Source organism: Cornus florida, unplaced genomic scaffold (genome assembly GCF_030987335.1).
Source record: "Cornus florida cultivar Cherokee Brave unplaced genomic scaffold, ASM3098733v1 CherokeeBrave_3.0.0_Hap2_Chr05, whole genome shotgun sequence".
Classification (NCBI taxonomy): domain Eukaryota; kingdom Viridiplantae; phylum Streptophyta; class Magnoliopsida; order Cornales; family Cornaceae; genus Cornus; species Cornus florida.
Genome location: NW_026775575.1, coordinates 13122584 through 13142623, shown reverse-complemented (window position 1 = coordinate 13142623; position 20040 = coordinate 13122584). Strand labels below are relative to the sequence as shown.

Below are 20040 nucleotides of genomic sequence, written 5' to 3'. Positions count from 1 at the left end.
AATTTGAAAAAATATCAACAACCCTTGATAAAACTAAAATAAAAAGATTGATATTTATCAAAATTCCTACTTATTCAATCAAAATTGCACAACAGTCAGAGTGGTAACAGAGACAACAATGTAGTATAAGAATGTGATGTAGAACATGAAGTGAATAAAAAAATATGGGAATACTTGACACTTACGAGCTCCCATCAGGGAAAATGTAGCTGACCCACTTCAAGAACTCCTCAATCCTATCCAGTTCTTCAATAACAGATTTTGGATTGGATATATCATAGTGATCATCGGGTATGGCCGGATAAGACTTCCGATACGGCAAGTAAAAGGGTGCAATTGGAGGGTCTCTACCGGCCTCAATCTCCTCCCTCAACACATCCACCTCATCTTCGTCAACCCAATTCGGGTCCCAACCGGGTTTGGTCATCTTAACCGGAGCATCGGCCCAAAGCTCCTTCAAATCCTCCTCTCTCCAGTTCTCTGGATCTCTCGGAAAATCAAACAAGTCCTCATGGTACACCGTCTCTTTGTCTTCCTCTTCTTGCTCTTTCCTCATTCGCTTGCTTCTGAGAACTCTCATGAAACGCTTCACGTTCGATTCGACCGAGTCGTCGTCCTCGGGGATGTCGTCGTTGTCAGCTTCGCCAAGCCTGGTGTAGACTTCGCGGTCTGACTCGGATGAATCATCGGAGTCGTAGTCTGAGTCTGAGTCCGAGTCATCTGAAGCTGGTGAGGCTTTTTCTGCAAAAGGGTCTTCTGGGTTTGACTCATTTTGTAATTCAATTTGTGGGTTTGCTTTTTCGTCCGCCATTTTCAGTTGCTCGCAGAGTTTGAGAGAGTTGAAGAAGATTAGCTGAGTTTCCCAGAGAGAGAGTGTCGAGAAGAAGATAAGGTGTTTAAATACACAGATACCTTACGCAGCTCTTGTCAAAGTTAACGCGCTATTTCATGCCTGGAAAATGTAAATAGGGTTTGAAAATAAATATAAATAAAAATAAAAATAAAAATAAAAATAAACCCCCTCTGGAATCATTTGCAATTGACACCAATTCAAAATACTTCTTGTCCTACTCCGAATTGACTTCTCTTCTTGCATTCATATAGCCGTAGCCTACACCAACTTGTAGAGAGAATACTACACCAAGTTAGTTGGCCTATTTTTTGGGTTTGCAGTCCTATTACCGGAAGAAGAAAACTCTTTATATCTTAGAAGGTAGACGTCAGCCAACTGTAGCTAGATGAATCTACCTTTAAAAATATAGAACTAAATTCTATCCTCCACTTATTTGCAGATTGTTTGATTTTTTGTTTAGTTTTATTTTATTATATATAACTATATTTTATAATAAAAAATTTATATATATATATATATATTATTGTTTTATAATAATAATTATATAAATATACATTATATTTTTGCATAATATTTAAATAGTAATATATGATATATTTAGACCATATATCTTAAACAACAACCTTAATACAGATTCTACTTTTACTATAGTATTAATTATTTAAATATTATTATTATTATTATATTGCAATATTATTGTTGTTATTATATTGTTGTAAATTGATTTGTGATCTGTATATTTCATATATAAGAGACGAATGACAAGTACAATTACTACTATGCCTAATATTCCCGCAAGTCATGGGGAGACGCCCGAAAAATTTAATGGGTAGGAGTTTAAAAGGCGGCAGTAAAAAATAATGTTCTACCTTACAACTCTGAATTTAATCAAGTTCCTAACTGAGACTACCCTAGTGCTACAAGAGGGAGAGACTGATATTACAAAGTTAGGAGCTGTTGATGCATGGAAGTATGAGATTTCCTATGCAAGAACTACATCCTCAATGGATTGGACAACACTTTATATAATATACAGTCCAAAAAATACTGCTAAAGAGTTATGAGAGTCACTAGACAAGAAGTATAAAACAGAGGATTCCGGTTTGAAGAAGTTCGTGGTCAGACGCTTTCTAGACTTCAAAATGATAGACTCCAAGGTTGTCATGAGCCAAGTGCAGGAGCTCCAACTGATCCTATATGAGATACATACTGAGAATATGACTTTAAGTGAATCTTTTCAAGTGGCTTCAATCATTGAAAAATTACCGCCTACTTGGAAAGATTTCAAAAATTACTTGAAGCATAAACGCAAGAAAATAGGGCTCGATGACCTGATTATCAGGCTAAGGATTAAAGAAGATAACCGCACATCTGAAAAGAAAGTTGGGAATTCTTTATTGGTGTCAAAGGCAAATGTAGGGAAAGTTGTACAGGAAAATAAGAAGAGGAAGCACTCTGGAGAAGGTCCCAGCCAATGAAGCTACAAGAGGTTCAACGGGAAGTGCTACATATGCAGCAAGTTAGGACACTAAGCTAAAGACTGTCGTAGCCGCAAAACACAACATGACTCCAAGAAAAAGACCACTGAGGTGCACATTGCTGAGGAAGATAAATTGACAGCTGATGTGTCAGAGCTAAATCTTTCAGTTATGGTTTCTAAAATCAACCTGGTGAGCAACAATAGAGAATGGTGGGTGGACACAGGGGCTACTCGTCATGTTTACTCATAAAATAGGATGTTCACTACCTATGAAGCTATAGATAATGGAGAACAACTCTACGTGTGGAACTCTTCTACTGCCAAGGTTGAAGGACAAGGAAAGATTAAGCTACTAATGACCTCGGGGAAAGAGCTCACTCTAAATAATGTGCTGTATGTACCAGACATCTCAGGAAGAACTTAGTCTCCGGATTACTCTTAAGCAAGAATGGGTTCAAACTGGTCTTTGTTTCTAATAAGTTTGTACTTACTAAGAATGGGGTGTATGTGGGTAAAGGGTACCTAAGTGATGGATTATTCAAATTCAATGAAATTACTGTTGTACCCAAAGTTATTAATAATAATAAAGTTAATGTTTCTGCTTATATGATTGAGTCATCTGATGTGTGGCATGGTAGGTTAGGACATGTTAAGTATGATATGATTCACAGATTAATTAACATAGATTCTATACCTAAAATTAGTATTGGTTTAAATTAAAAGTGTCAAAATTGTATAGAAGCAAAACTAACTAGAACCTCATTTCACTCCATAGAGCGACGTACTGAACCTCTAGCATTAATTCACAGTGATATCTGTGACTTTAAATCTATGTTAACCAGATGTGGGAAAAAATATTTTATTACTCTTATTGATGATTGCACAAGATACTGTTATGTATACTTGCTAAGAAACAGAGATAAAGCCTTGGAAATGTTTAAACATTACAAGAATAAAGTTGATAATCAACTTGACAAAAAGATAAAGGTATTTAGAAGTGATAGAGGTGGTGAATACAAAACACCATTCGTTGACATTTGTTCAGAACATGGTATTATTCACCAAACTACTACTCCTTATTCACCTCAACAGAATGGTGTTATTGAACGCAAAAACCGTTGTAATGACCCGGATTTTCACGGATATTTTTTTTCCGTTGTTGTTCCTTTTTGAGTTCAGTTCCTCTTCACTTAGTGTCGTCTCGAGTGCTCTGGAGTGATTTCTGAGACTCTTTTCTGTGGATTGACAACTTCCTTTGAGGACCGAGTCGTTTCCATATTTTTCATTTTTTGATACTATTCACTTTTCGTCTTTTTCCCTATTTCGTCCTTTTCCCTATTTTGTCTTTTCCCCATTTGACACTTTGTTGGCGTAACCACACTTCTTGTGTTCGAAGTTGGTTTTTGACTTCATGTATCTCCATCTTGAGTGGTTTCCACGAAATACGTATCTTTACTTTTGCAAGAAAGTACTCTGGTTGCTCCCGGTGTCCATAGGGGCATGGATGAAAAGTTTTTTGAAATTATTTTCTTTTCTTGGGGTGTTTTTCATAAATATCTTTTGAAGATATTTTATTTCAGGGGTTTTTAAGAAAATATTTTCATTCTGGGCATTAGTGCATTTTCACTTTTTGGAGGGGCCATTGTGCAATTAATAAAAGTTATTGCTAAATGCCTTATTTTGAGCCTGGATCCTCGTACGGGATTCATTTTCACTTTTCGTCGAGTCGTGTACTCTTAGAAATTCATTCTGGTCATTGTTTTCCAGTTTCAGAGTTTTTCGCCCCAGTTAGTGTCAAACTTGTTTGGGGCATAACTTTCTGCTCGGGACTCGATTTTTGACGCCATTTCTTCCGTTATTTATATTTTCTCATTTTGAATCTTTTTTGTTCACAGAGTTTTGTCATTTGAGCGCGTCTGCTCAAATTTCACTTTTTCGGACCCGACGAGGCCCGTTCGGGGCACTTTTTGAGATTTCTATAAAAGGGGGGTGAGATATTTTATTTTTTCATCTTCCCCACTCTCTTGCACGACCTGAAGCTTCCATGGCAGCCCAAGGGAGGCCGCCACCTTCTCTTTCCTCTTTTGAGCTTCATTCCTTCGTCAGAACATAGAAGGGCCTTTGCGTTTAGTGTTCGTGTTGACTACGCGCTTCTTTCACCCTTATTAGAACCCATTTCTGACCATTCTTTGAGTTTGGGTTTGAAGTCAAGTTGTGATTTTGATGGGGCTTCCTTGGGGGTTATGTGCACGGTGTAGTCCCCGACAAAACCTAGAAGTTTCGTCAGATTCGGAGCGGTTTTCCATTTGGTGGCTTTTAAGATTTTCATCTCAAATTGAGGTAGGGGATGTTCTAGGCTTTTGTGTGTGTTGTATTGAGTGTTTAGCATGATTATACAACTTAATTGCATGCCTTGTATTAACTCGAAAAAATTAGTATTAATTATTTATTTGTATGAAATTTAATTCACAAGGATGTCTATAACTTAGAATGGAATTGTGGCATGCTAGAAAATCATGTTTTAATATGTTTGTTAACATATATTAAATTGAGATTAATTGAATAAGAATTGCACTTTTTATTTCATATTTATCTTTGGTGAAAGATTAAATCCCATGGCCATACTTTTCATGAAATGAACTTGTAGTATGCTTTTAAATTAAGTCTTAGCATGTTTGTTAACATACTTTAATTTGAGAGTATTTGGACAAGTATGAAAATCTAGAGATTTTAAATTAAATGATTAATTAAAATCTATTTAATTGTTCCCTTGGCCCAATTAAGTTTTTTACTTGATAATCATGATGACTAGGACTTGTGTACTAGTATATATTAAATTGGGACCATTTGAAATTGCTTTGAAATTTAGAAGTTTAATTATCATAATATAATTAAATTCTACCTTGTTGTGCCATTGGCCTAATTGAGATTTTAGTGAATGTATGTATATACTATGCTATATTGTATAATATGCATTGATTAGGGGCCATTTGATTGAGATTTGAAAGTTAGGGAATTTAATTAGTTTATTTGATTAAATTCCGTTTCTATTGCTTTAATGATTAAATCCTGAAATTGGCATTGATAGTATGTTTGAAGCATGATTTTAGACTTGTAATAGATTTATAAATTATGTTTTCAATATTAGATTATATTGTTATAGCGTGTAGGGAATCGCACACTGAAGATTCGACATGTGATGTTATTATAGCACGTAACGAATCGCGCTCTGAAGATTCGACATTGTCATCCTATAGTTGTTGTGGATTTAGAGCATGTGTTGTGTGGTTACAACCTACTTGTGCATGAAGGTAGTTCGTGTACTGTTTAATACGTATATAAATTGTTAACTTATTTATTTTGGAGTTGCTTAGGACATTGTTAAGTTGTGATGGCTAGGGTTTGGCTCTAGTACGGGGACAAGAGTCCTCTAAGTCAAAAGTTCGCGCGTTGGGTAGGCTGCCTGGGGGTTAATAGCTCCAAATTTGCCCTGTCTCGGCGGAAATCCGAGCTGTGATGTCCAAGTCTTCCACTATTTGATTTCGCATTCAATTCCAAGTTGACAACCAATGTTTAATTGTGACTTGTGGTTTTGGTAATTGGCGATTTGATGTTGCTAAGTACATCCATACTAAATTGATATATTTAGTTGATTTCACACTTTTAGATTGCTAGTTGATAACCTAGAGAATTTATGTCTTAATGTGTGGTATTAGATATTCTAATTATGCTAAATTGTTATATTTAGTTGATGTTGCATTTTAGACTTCAAGTTGATAACCTTGAGAACCACTATGTTGTTGCTTTGTGTAAGCATGCTCCTATGTGGTTGCTTTGTGTAAGCATGACCATATGTTGTTAAAATTGCATGAATGAGGTGATTGATGTTAGAAATGATCTTAGGTAGCTAGGATGCTCCCTGAGTCTCACCTTGACATAGATGTTAGGTGGAATGAACCATAATAATTAAATCATGCAACTTGTAAAACTTTAGGTCGATGCATGCTCATTTCCTACGAGTAGCTTTATGTTACTCACCCCTACGATACTGGGGCATATTTCAGGTACAAGATACAAGATTGGAGATTGCAATTGCTTGAGTGATTTGCTGAGTTGAGCTTCTTTAGAAGCATTCTTGTTCACATGCAAGTGTTAGCATGTTCATGATTTGTCTATGAAATGTAATTTTTCTAACTTGGAGGTTTGACATGTCAAATGTTGTAAATGTATTGTAATGAGGCCATAAGCCATTGTAGCACATCTATTTTATCATATTACATACACTTGCATACTCACTTTGGCAAACAATACCTTCCTTGATGAAACAAAAACTCTAAGTAGCATTTTTAGGGAGTTTTACCCTATTCTGTTCCAGGGGCATTTCGGGTATTTCGCAATGCATTTTTTTCATTTTTCCTTGCGAGTCATGTAGAAAACTCAATTTTGAGGGGGATTTATTCTTTGTGTTTTTCCAGAAAACATCATCTTGGCCCTCAAAAATCAATATTTTTCCGAAAAATCCTTGCTGCCAGGTTTTGTAAATTTTTAGTACAAATGTAGTTGGTACTATTCATCGACTTTTTTTTGAAAATCGTCACGACCGATCCGAAACTTCCGGAGGTCTTGTGGTTGAATTTTAAGATTGCATTTTTCAATGTAGGCAATTTAAAAACCTCCCGAAGCCCTATTTCCAAAACTTAGGCAGTAGCTCGAATTAGTTTTTTTCCTCTTGACCTGATTTTCTTGGGGGCATTCTGGGCATTTTACAATACATTTTTTTTTTATTTCCGTTTGCAATCGAGGTAGGAAACTTGATTTTAGGGGGGGTTTCTTCTTTGACTTTTTCCAAAAAAGTCCGTTTAGATACCCGTTTTTACTCTTAGTTGCAGCAGTAGTGGGTTGTCCTCGTCGGGCTGCCACGACATCATTTTTGTTTTTGACCTTTCTCCCCCGTCCGGACTCCAAATTGAGTAAACTTTTTTTTGAACTTGACTAATTTGTCATTGTCATTCTAGCGATGTGCTCGATAACACCTGAATTCACTTTTTGCAAATTGACCATTTGCTCCTAGGTTCTTTTTGTCCGTTTTTGAAATGACACTTCTGCATTTGTTTCCTTTGGGTTCCGTGACCTCATTGAGGGTCACATTGGTGTTTTAGAGATGCATTGTATTTCTAGAGACTGTTGTTTCACCTTTCGCTTCCGCATTTCGGATCTATTATCGGGTCATCTTTTGGTCATCACTGACGCACCGGGTTTACAAAACTTGGGCCGTCACAACCGTGCCTTAAAATAAATGATGAATGCTATCCTGATAAGTTATGGCTTAACCCATAATTTGTTGGGGGAAGATTTGCTCCCTGTAAATTATGTTCTCAATAAAATACCTCAAAAGAAAACAAATGTGACACCTTATGAATTATGGAAAGGTAAATAACATTCCTATAATTTATTAAATGTGTGGAGATGTCTAACTAAGGTTGTGGTTCCTATTCCTGAGAAAGTTAAGATATGACCAAAAATTTTGATGGTATTTTCATAGGTTATACACATAATAGTAGTGTACATCATTTCCTTATGCATAAATCAGACATTCCTGATATCCATGTCAATACAATTATTGAGTCAAGGAATGCTTGTTTCTTTGAGTATATATTTCATTGTAAAAATATACAAGATAAAAATCCTCTTAAAAGAAATCATGACATTAATAATAGCAATATACAAGAGAATATAGATCAAGAGTGTATAGATCAAGAGTCTATAGATGATGGAAATAAGGATGAAGTTAAACGTAGTAAGAGCTAGAACGTCTAAATCATTTGCTCCTGATTTTTTAATATATATATTAGAAAATGAACCACAAAGTTATAACGAAGTTATGTCTTCTCCTGAAACTCTTTTATGGAAAGAAACCATTAATAGTGAAATTGAATTCATCATGTAAAATCATACTTGGGAGCTGTTGGATCTTTCTCCTTGTACTAAACCTTTAGGGTATCAGTGGATTTTCGGGTGAAAATTACCTCCAGTAAAATAGTGTGACATTTCCTCCATTTTGAAATGTGTGGTCCATAAATGGCCACGTCACCCATGTTTGGGATACATAGTAGAAAAATATTGGGATGCACAGTAGGAAAATATTGGGATGCACCTTACGAAAATGTTGTGATGTACTTTTACTTACAAAAATGGAGGAAATGGACTAATGTGAACCTTGAGGTGATCCTTGTCCATGGATTTTCAAGAGGAAGATAAAGCCTAATGATTCAATTGATAAATATAAAGCTAGACTTGTTGCTAAGGGATACAGGCAAAAGGAAGACTTAGATTATTTTGATACATATTCACCAGTAACAAGAATAACATCCATTAGATTGTTACTTGCTATTGCAGTGTTACAAAATTTAGAAATACATCAAATGGATGTTAAGACTGTATTCTTGAATGGTGAATTAGAGGATAAAATTTATATGGAACAACTTGAAGGTTTTATAGTTCCAAGGAAAGAAAATAAGGTGTGCAAGTTTGTAAAATCCTTATATGGATTAAAACAAGCATTTAAACAATGGCATGAAAATTTTGACAAAGTGATGTTGTTCAATGGTTTTAAAATCAATGAATGTGATAAATGTGTTTATGTGAAAAACACTCTAAATAGATATGTCATTGTGTACCTATATATGAATGATATGCTAATAATGGGTAGTAACAATGTTATAATTAAAACTACTAAAAAGATGTTGACCAAAAATTTCGATATGAAAGATTTAGGCATAGCTAATGTCATACTAGGAACCAAGATTTCTAAAGCATCAGATGGTCTAGTATTATCTCAATCTCACTATATTGATAAAATATTATAAAAGTTTAATAAAGAAGATAGTAGTCTTGTAAAGAATCCTGTTGATATAAATCTTCATTTATCGAAAAGTACTGGTCCTAGTATATCACAACTTGAGTATTCTCGCATTATAGGAAGCTTAATGTATTTGATGAATTTCACACGACCAGACATAACATAATTAGTTAATAAATTGAGTAGATATACAAGTAATCCATGAAAGAACCATTTGACTGCGATAAACAGGGTTCTAAGGTATTCAAGATATACTATAAGTTATGGATTGCATTATTCAAGATATCCAGTGGTACTTGAAGGATACAGTGATGCTAATTGGATATCAGATACAAAGGATTCTAAATCCACAAGTGGCTATGTCTTTACTATTGGAGGATGTGTCATATCTTGTAAATCTTTAAAATAAACTTGTATTGCCAGATCCACTATGGAATCTAGATTTATTGCTTTGAATAAAGTTGGAGAAGAAGCTGAGTGACTTTGTAATTTCTTAGAAGATATTCCAAATTGGCCTAGACATGTGCCCGTTATTTGTATACATTGTGATAGCCAATCAGCGATTGGAAGGGCACAAAGTACTATGTATAATGGTAAGTCTCGACATATACTTCGAAGACATAATATCGTTAGACAATTGCTCTCAAGTGGGATAATCTCAATAGATTATATCAGGTCTAAAGATAATTTAGTGGATCCGTTTACAAAAGGTTTGACATGAGAGCAAGTGTATAGCTCATCGAGGGGAATGAGTTAAAGCCGAAAGCTAATGAGTCATCTTAATGGAAACCCAACCTAGTTTACTGGCGATCCCAAGATCTAGGTTCAAATGGACAACAGAAATTTTGAATGACTCACTAGAAGCACTGGGAAGATTTAATCTTCTACCCATTTCTATGATGAGACAGTGCTACCTACAGCGAGGATTATGATAAGGTATGCTTTTAATGACTCTTATACCTTGAAAATTCAAGTGGGGTATGGTAAGATACTCTTAATAAGAAGTCATCTATATGAGTGTGAAGTGGGACTGCTTCCATGAGAACTTCGAAGGCTAAGTTTTTTAGAGCACTCATAAAATACCAGGAGTTATTCAGGGCCATATGAACACAACCGTGAGAACCGACTTTGTGCGGGAAGGAACTATGTGTTTGCTATTGACTTGGTTTACATCAACAGCTGAACAATTCAAGACATCATATACACTGGTTAACCAGTAAATCCGACTGTAATTGTAATACCCCTAATTTTTAAAGGATAGTCTTGGTATTTTTTTTATTTCTTTTACTTGCATTTTTAATTAATTAATTGATTATTTGGCTAGTTGCTTAATTGTTTACATTAATTGTGTGTTTAAATGATTTGTCTTAATTAATGTGGTAATTGACTTGCTTGCTTTGATGAGGTGTAATTTGTTTATATGACTTTACTTGCTTAGTTGATGTGTTGCTTAATTGTGTGCTTAAATGATTTGTCTTAATTAATGTGGTAATTGACTTGCTTGCTTTGATGGGGTGTAATTTGTTTGTATGATTTTACTTGCTTAGTTGATGTGTTGCTTAATTGTAATTTTGTGTTAGGATTGAATGATTTTAATTATTTTATTTTATTGTATATTTTAAGGAACGGATATGAATAATAGTAATGGGTACGAATATTTACCCATGGATGTTGGTACATATATATATGGGTATATATGTATATTATATTTATTAGTATATTAAATAATTATATTAATAAGTATAGTTAGTTTATATATATATATATATAGTTATAAGTTAAATATATATATATATATATATATATATATATATATATATGTTTATTTTATTTAGTATTAAGGAAGGAATTGAAGAGGGATTAGGAGTAGGTTATATTTTATAAGCCTATATATATAAGTATTGTCTAACATAGGGTTAAAAACCCTATTCACGTTAGTTATTAGAGGCAGAGAGAAAGAGAGGAACTGAGAGAGAAAAGGCTAGGGTTTTGGCCAAAGGTTGAACGCTGGACCAAGAAGGAAAGAAGAGGGCTTGCTAGTGGGTAGAACCAAGAGTAGCAGAGGAGTCTTCACAGCAGTCACAATCGCCGGAAAAGCTAGGTAGAAGAAGTTAAGGTTTCAATCCAAAACCTAGAGGCAAATTCTTTTTCTAACTCTCTCCCTTAGATTTTGTATTTCTATACATGCCTAGTTTAATTCCAGGGGTACTTAGATTTTAAATCGACTTAATATGCATGCTTAATTTGAATTAAAACAGTACATGTGTGTTTATATGTGTTCTTGATTAATCTTGAAATTAATTTTATAGAACTTTGTTTTAATTCGTGTTTATAATACATATGGACTTTATAAATTTATTGGGATCATCTGGAACTTAGAACAGAAGGTTAGGAACCTTAAGGAAGATGGTCGGAGTGATCAGAGGACGACAGAGATAAAGAAGACGGAGAGTAGAAGGAATGGAGGCAGCTCTATTCGAAGTGGAGGCAGCTCCATTCGAATGGAGTCGGCTCTACTTGGAGTTGAGACGGCTCTACTCAAAGTTGAGGCGGCTCTACTCTTGGGACTTCACTGTACGTGGGTTTTGGCTACTGTTTTTGGTTTTGGGGTATTTCAGGGCTGTGTAGGTCACTTTAAGGGTTGTAAATAACTATAATGGACATGTTAAATACCCACAGTGCATAATCTATATTAAAGTGCTAAGGATTTGAACAATATGAAATTTTAATTAAATTTACATGTTGTTAGTGGATGTTTTAATTGTTGAAATTTATTCTAGCAATTCAAATGGATGTTAAATGATTTACATCGTGGATTATCAGTATAATTTAGTCATGTATTTATCTAATGTTGGGTATGCTGATTTCTGGAGTTAATTTATTTCTTCATCAATTATTAGATGGAAGGGAGGAATTTAATTGCTAAAAAATAATTTAGTAAGTAATATAGATGTTATAAGATTTTAATCATGCATGGGTAGAATAATATGGTCAAGTATTTGGTCTAACCTTATTATGCTTAATTCTAGAATTTTTTTATGTTGTATTTAAATTATTGCATCAAATGTGGATTTACTTGACGTTCTGTTTTATCTGTTGCATCATGTATTGGATTGTGTGGTTTAAATGCACTGGTATGAGACGGTGGCATTCTAGGGACGGATTAACCAAAGAAGTTAAGTCCTACCTAGTTTGTATAAGGGAATTGATTAACTAAAAATGTTAAATCCTATTTATATTCAAGTCAGGTCAACTGAAAAAGTTGAATGACTTATGGAAGATTATTTTTTTTACTGGATATTTATTTATGTTTGGATATGACGGATTATTTATATATATGATTATGATGCCATGATATGAGCTTGAGTCTCAGGATCAATGGTTAAGGAGCGTATATGCAGTGGCATGCATAACTGGCTATGATGATTAGTGGTATACCCTGTTAGATCTAGGTACTCATGTCCACTTCAGGTGTGTTTTGCATGTTGCCTACTAGTCAGGTTGAGACTTCCTTGTAGTCCAGTGAGAGTCCCTTTGTGTGTGTGTGTGTGTATATATATATATATATATATATATATACGGACTACTAGTTATTGTTGGATTGACTATGATGTATATGTGTATCGGATATCTGCTTGGACTGTAGTAGAGTAGAACTTGTTTATGAGTCTAACCCACCATTATTTTTCAAGTATTTGTCAGGAGTAGGGATTGTTCATGCTGAGCAGGGATCAGTGTACTTCACTCTTCCGGATTATCTGCATAGGAGTTCCTTTATGATTCAGTTTTCTGATGTAGACAGTTATTACTGTCATTTTTTCAGTTGGGATTTTCTAAGGGTCCACATAGTATGGATTCCCGAGTTATATTACTTTGGAGGATTAATTATATCAGAAAAATTTATTATTTAATTAAATTTTATTCTGAGGTTTCAATTAATGGATTATCATTTTATTTTTATTTTTATTTTTATTTTTTTTTCTTCCGAAATTTATTTATTCTTATTCATCTATTTTTTATTCTGTGTTTGATTATTGTTGATTTGTTTTTTATATCCTCAGGTATTGGGGTGTGGGCCAGGCCAACCCGCATCCGGAAATCTAAGGGTATCACAGTAATACACTAGGGAAGGTTTAAGGCCAAAAGCTACCTATCCTGATGCAGTAACTTTCCAATAGTACTATCTCTTGTGTCTGCATTTTCATCATTTTCAATTGACACCAATTTCCAAACATGTGGGGGATTATTGGAAACGGGGCATACAAAACATAAACTTTTGATGAAATTTGGAATAGATTCCTATTGAAAAAAGTAGTTATTTGGCTCTGAGATATTGCCGAATCCTTAGGAATTTTCTAGCTGTAAATAGTTAATTATGTAAAAAATAGGAGAGTTGACTTCTAGTTGTAAATAGTTAATTATGTACAAAATAGGAGAGTTGACTTTAGATTAGAATCGATCAATAGTTATTTTTGTTTCCTTTTCTTACGCTATGTGTCACCTATTAATATAGGTTTTGTATAATTCTTTGATTTACGAGAAATATACAAAAAAATAATTCTCTCTCAATATTTTTCTTCTCGTTTTTATAGTATCAGAGCAGGGACTTAATCTCTGACTCTTACAGAAACCTTTTTTTTTTCTTCTTCCAGCCGTTCTTCACCATGTCAGAAATTTCATTTGATTCCACTTCTTCCACTGCCCCATCAAAAACTCCTGCAACCCATGCTTCCAACTCTGAGTCACACTCTGTTCAAATCACCAATATTTGATTGAATGGTGATAATTTCTTGTGTTGGTCTCAATCTATCCAGATGTACATCCATGGACGGGGAAAGATTGGTTACCTGACAGGAGATAAGAAGGCACCACAAAACGAAGACTTGGTGTATTCAACCTGGGATGCGGAAAATTCCATGGTCATGACTTGGCTCATAAATTCCATGGAGGAAGATATCAACTGTAATTACATGTACTATCCGACAACTAAGAAACTTTGGGACAATGTTAATTAGATGTATTATAATCTAGGAAATCAGTCCCAAATCTTTGAGTTGACACTAAAACTAAGTATAATCCGACAAGGAGAGGACAATGTCACCAAGTATTTCAATTCTTTGAAGCGGCTATGGCAAGATTTGGACATGCTCAATGATTACGAGTGGAAATCGCCAGAAGATTGTGATCATAACAAAAGGATGGTGGAGAATAATCAAATTTACAAGTTTGTTACAGGTCTAAACGTTGAATTCGACGAAGTTAGGGAGAGAATAATTAGCCGACAGACTTTGCCCTCAATTAGTGAAGTCTTCACTAAAGTTAGACATAAAGAAAGCCACAGAAATGTCATGCTCGGAGAAAAGGGAGCTGCTGCACCTGTCGAGAACTCATCGTTGGTTGCATCTGATGTAAGTGCGAACAAGGTGTTTGCCACCAATCAGAGGAGGTAGTATGAGAGGTCGCGGGTGTGGTGTGATTTTTGCAATAGGCCACGTCATACCCGAAAATCCATAGAAAGCTAGCAAACTGTAAAAGCAGCAAACCGGGCAACAGATCTAATCGTTCATTCCCTTTGACAAACGAAGCTGAAACAGGTCCCTTCTCTAACAAGTAGACGGATCATTTTCTCAAATTGCTAAAGTCCAATTATTCACTAGGTACTCCTAGTAGTTCCTTTGCTCAAACAGATAGAAATCCTAATGCTTTATCCTGTAGCCTAGACTTTGTACCATGGATTATTGACTCCGGGGCGTCTAATCATATGACGTCTCTTTCTCACCTTTTTGATACTTATTCACCATGTTATGGGAATGAAAGAATTAGGATTGCCGATGGTAGTTTTTCCCCTATTGCAGAAAAATGCCAAATAAAAATCTTAGAAAATATAATTCTAAATTCTATCCTTCATGTTCCAAAATTGGCCTGCAATTTGTTATCTGTCAGCAAATTATCTAAAGACTCTAACTGTCATGTTATCTTCTTCGATTCTTATTATAAATTTCAGGGCCAGAACTTAGGGAGGACGATTGGCAATGCTAAGATGATCAATGGTCTTTACTACTTCAATGACAATTTTTCCAGTAATAAAATAGCTCGTGGCTTTAATAGTAGTGTTAGTTCAATTTCTGCTCGTGAACAAATAATGCTTTGGCATCTGAGACTAGGACATTCTAGTTTTCCTTATCTAAAACATTTGTTTCTTAGTTTGTTTAAAAATTTGGATTGTTCTTCCTTTCAATTTGAAAATTGTCATTTATCTAAAAGTCATCGAACTACTTATTTTTCAAAACCATATCGTGCTTCAAAACCTTTCTACTTGATTCACAATGATGTGTGGGGACCCTCTAAGGTTACCATGGGGTCTGGAAAAAATGGTTTATAACTTTCATAGATGATCACACTCGATTATGCTGGGTTTATTTGATGAATGTGAAATCTAAAGTTGAAAAACTATTTAAATATTTTTACAAAATGGTCGATTACCGATTTCAATAAAAAATTAGTATACTATGCTCCGATAATGGAATTGAGTATTTCAATGAACATTTGGGAAGTTTTTTTAAAGGAAAAAGGTGTTTTTCATCAATCTACTTGTCGGGATACTCCTTAACAAAACGGAATTGCAGAAAGAAAAAACAAACTTTTACTTGAGGTAGCTCGTGCCATGATGTTTTCTATGCATGTGCCAAAATATTTATGGGGAGAGGCTGTTTTAAAAACATCATATTTAATTAATAGGATGCCTGCCTGTGTTCTTAAATATGTCACACCCTTAGATTATTTCAAATTAATCTTTCCCGAATGTAGAATTACCTCAGATTTACCATTGAAAATTTTTGGCTGCATTGTTTTTTGTTCATATACCTAATAAGTTTCACTCTAAACTTGACCCGAGATCTGAAAAATGTGTCTTTATAGGTTATGCTCCAAATAAAAGAGGATATAAGTGCTATAATCCACAAACGGAAAAAAATTCAGGCGAGTATGGATGTTTAATTTCTTAAAAATCAATCCTTTTTTAGCAAAAATTATCTTCAGGGGGAGAGAGAAAGGGAAAAAGACAATTTTTTGGGAGACTATAGACCCTTTACCGAATCTCATTCTCTCTGAAACTGTTTTTTCTGACTTACAAAAACAACTTGTTAACGATATTGAAAATGAAGTTCCAAGTCAAGGTTTGCCAAATGCAGAATAGTCACAAATAGGGGGAGAAATACTATAGGAAGATCAAACTAAACCTGAGCTACTGGTTTATACTCGAAAAAAAAATTAGCAAGGAAATAAAGACCAATAGATCATCCAACCACAAGGTCAATCAGAATCTCTAAGCGAATGTCCTCCGGGTAGTTCAGGTAAGTCTAATCCCATTCTCCTTCCAATTTCTATTCCTATAACAACTTTTTCATCATTTTCATCTGATCCTACCTCAAATTCTGTCCCTCCTACTGCCTTACCAAAACCGATTCGCACAGATCTTGAAATTCCCATAGCCATTAGGAAAAAAACCCGAGAATGCACTAAACACCCCATTACCAACTATCTATCCTATCACAAAATCACCAGTAGCTATAAAGCATTTACTTCTAAAATATCTAACCTGTTTATGCTAAGAACCGTCAAAGAAGCTCTAGATGATCCGAATTAGAAGTTAGCAGTTATGGAAGAGATGAATGCTTTGAGGAAAAATGGTACATAGGAAGTCGTTGCAATACCAAGGGATAAGAAGATTATAGGGTGCACATCGGTGTTTATAATAAAATACAAGTCTGATGGTAGCGTAGAGAGGTATAAGGCAGGGCTTGTAGTGAAAAAGTTTACACAAACCTTTGGAATTGACTACCAAGAAACCCTTACTCTAACAACAAAAATAAACTCAATACGAGTTTTGTTATCCTTGGCTGTAAATTTCAATTAGCCCCTACACCAATTAGACATTAAAAATGCCTTCTTGAACAGAGATTTAGAAGAAGAAGTCTACATGAACCAACCTTCAGAATTTGAATAGAGATTCGGAGAAGGCAAAGTTTACAAGCTGAAGAAATCATTGTACGGTCTCAAACAGTCTCCAAGAGCATGGTTCGAACGATTCAGGAAGGCTGTAAAGAACTATGGCTACTATCAGAGTCAAATAGATCATACAGTGTTCTATAAGCACTCAAGAGAAGGTAAAATTGCTATCTTGGTTGTTTATGTAGATGACATAATCCTCATAGTTGATGATAGTATTGAACTGGAAAGATTAAAAGAAGGTCTCGCTAAAGATTTTGAAGTCAAGGATTTTGGAGCGTTGAAATATTTCCTCGGCATGGAATTTTCTAGATCTAAGAGGTATTTTTGTCACTCAACGCAAATATATACTTAATTTGTTAAGTGAAACAAGCTTACTCGGATGTAAAGCAGCTGAGACTCTAACCGAGCCCAACCAAAAACTACAGCCTGCAAGAAAGGAGGATGTGATGAATATTGAACAGTTTCAGAGACTTGTTGGAAGACTTATCTACTTATCCCATACTCGTCCTGGCATAGCTTTTGTAGTAAGCAGAGTGAGCCAATTCATGTATTCACCAGGACAAGAACACTTCGAGGCGGTATACAGAGTACTGAGGTATCTAAAGGGAACTCCTGGTAAAGGCATCCTATATATTCAGGAGACATGGACACTTACAAATTGAAGTCTACACTGATGCAGACTAGGCTGGGAGCGTTATTGATCGAAAATCAACTTCTGGCTACTGCACCTTTGTTGGAGGAAACTTGGTTACTTGGTGCAATAAAAAACAAAATGTGGTGGCTAGAAGTAGTGCTGAAGCTGAGTTTAAATCAGTTGCATATGGGATTTGTGAAGTTCTGTAGATCAGGAGACTGCTAAATGACTTAAAAATATTAAGCACCTTACCTATGAGAGTATATGTGATACCCCTCGGATCCGAGACACGGGTTGATCAGGCCCACGTCCAAACCCGAGGGAATATCAAAAAATTAATATTTTAAAATGAACACAGAAAATAAAAATGAAATAGAATAAAGCTGAAAGAAATACTAAATAAAAAAATCCTCTAAAGTTAAACATTACATAATCCAACTCTCCAAAACCTCCAAAGTACAACTCGGGAATCCATTAAGTAGACCCCTAAATAAAATCCCAACTGAAACTGAATAACTGGAAATAAAACCAAATCCAAAATATGGAATGAAACCCTACGTCATTGGTAAAGTGAATGATAGTCTCTGCTCAGCACGATCAAGCCTAAGACTGGAACCGTCCGATACCTGAAAAATATAAGAGTGGGTCAGGCCCACGAACAAGTTCTAATCTAACTGCAATCCATATGGTGACTCGATATGCAAATACATCCTAGATATCCCAACAATATCTATCTAGTCCATACATATATACATATCCACACTAAGGACATTCACTAGACTATATAGGGGGTTTCAACCTGAATAGAAGGCAACATGCAAAACGCACCTAAGTGGGCATGAGTACCTAAGCCTAACAGGGTATACCTCAACCTATCATAACCAGCTACGCATCCACTGCATATATGCGGCCTAACCATCGACTCTGAGACTCAAACTCATATCGTAGTACTATAATCATATATATAAAGTCCGTCTAAAACCAGAGTATGTCATTCAATTATTTGTTGATCTGACATAAGACTACTAATCCGGTTAGCCACTCAACTTACTCAGTCGATCTGACTTAACCGCGAATAACAATAAATCCAGGTAGTTATTCAACTTACTCAGTTGATCTTAACCACAAACAACAATTAATCTAGATAGTCACTCAACTTACTCAGTCGATATAACTTAAATAAAATTAGGATTCAATATTTTACAATCCTTTCCTTTAATCTAATAGGGTAGGTCTTAACATTTTGAGCTAAACCATCCTTAGTATGCCACTGTCCCATACCGGTTCATACAATCCACAATATCCAGATAATTGGCAGAATTTAATATAATAATTCAGCAATTAAAGTCCAAAATCATGTAAATTACAGACCATAACTAATAGTACAACAATTTAAAATCCAAAACGATAATCCAGGTAATTGCATAATAGAGTCTAATATTCCAGCAATTAACATCCAAGCGTTAATCCATGAAGTTGTAGAAAAAGGTTTAATATTCCAACAATTAGCATTCAGAACATGCATAAATCAAATCTAATAAATAAATGACCCTATCATGCATATAAAATAAGTTTTATAATCAGACCATATCCCATTATATTGCTAAAATTAAATTAAGCAATTAATTCTCTTCCATCCGTTAACAGCATAACAAGTGCATTAATTTTAAATTATTTGTCCCATTAACTTAGAGGTAAACTTTAATCAATTAAAGGTCTTAATAACATCCAAAATTAACTTCTTAATCCCTCTGTGAAGTCCCAGAACCATTCAGAATAGTTCAACCCTTAAACAGTCTCAAAACAATGCATTAAAAACCATCAGAAAAGGTAAACTTGAGAGAGCCTGCTCCATAACTTTGGGAGCAGGCTCTTTTGTGCATGGAGCCGGCTCCATGACTCTTGGAGCCGGCTTTATGAGTGTGGGACTCGGCTCCCACTTCCATGGAGCCGGCTTTCTCCTCCTCTGAGAGTTTTCTGTCCCGTTTCGTTCCGTTTCAGCCCATCTGCTCCGTCTCCGGCCATTCCAACCCCTCTGTTCCTCTTCAATACTAAACCTAAGAGTCTTATATAACCCCAGTAGCATCCCCATGGTTTGTTTACAATAGTTGAAAGCCATTACAATAATTACAACCGTACTGATTTAGCATGCTTAAAGAACAAAAATTAAAACTTAGACATGCAAGAACTAAAACAGAATTTAT

General features: G+C 35.0%; 1 protein-coding gene across 1 annotated transcript in view; it reads right to left on the bottom strand.

Moving 5' to 3' along the window:
* Window positions 1-1129, bottom strand: part of LOC132306122 (protein TIC 100) — a 29706-nt gene extending 28577 nt beyond the window's left edge. Inside the window, exon 1 of the mRNA XM_059803364.1 lies at window positions 186-1129. Within this exon, the coding sequence (XP_059659347.1) occupies window positions 186-811 (626 nt within the window). The 5' untranslated portion in view covers window positions 812-1129. The remainder of the gene's footprint in view (window positions 1-185) is intronic.
* Window positions 1130-20040: the final 18911 nt, after the last annotated feature.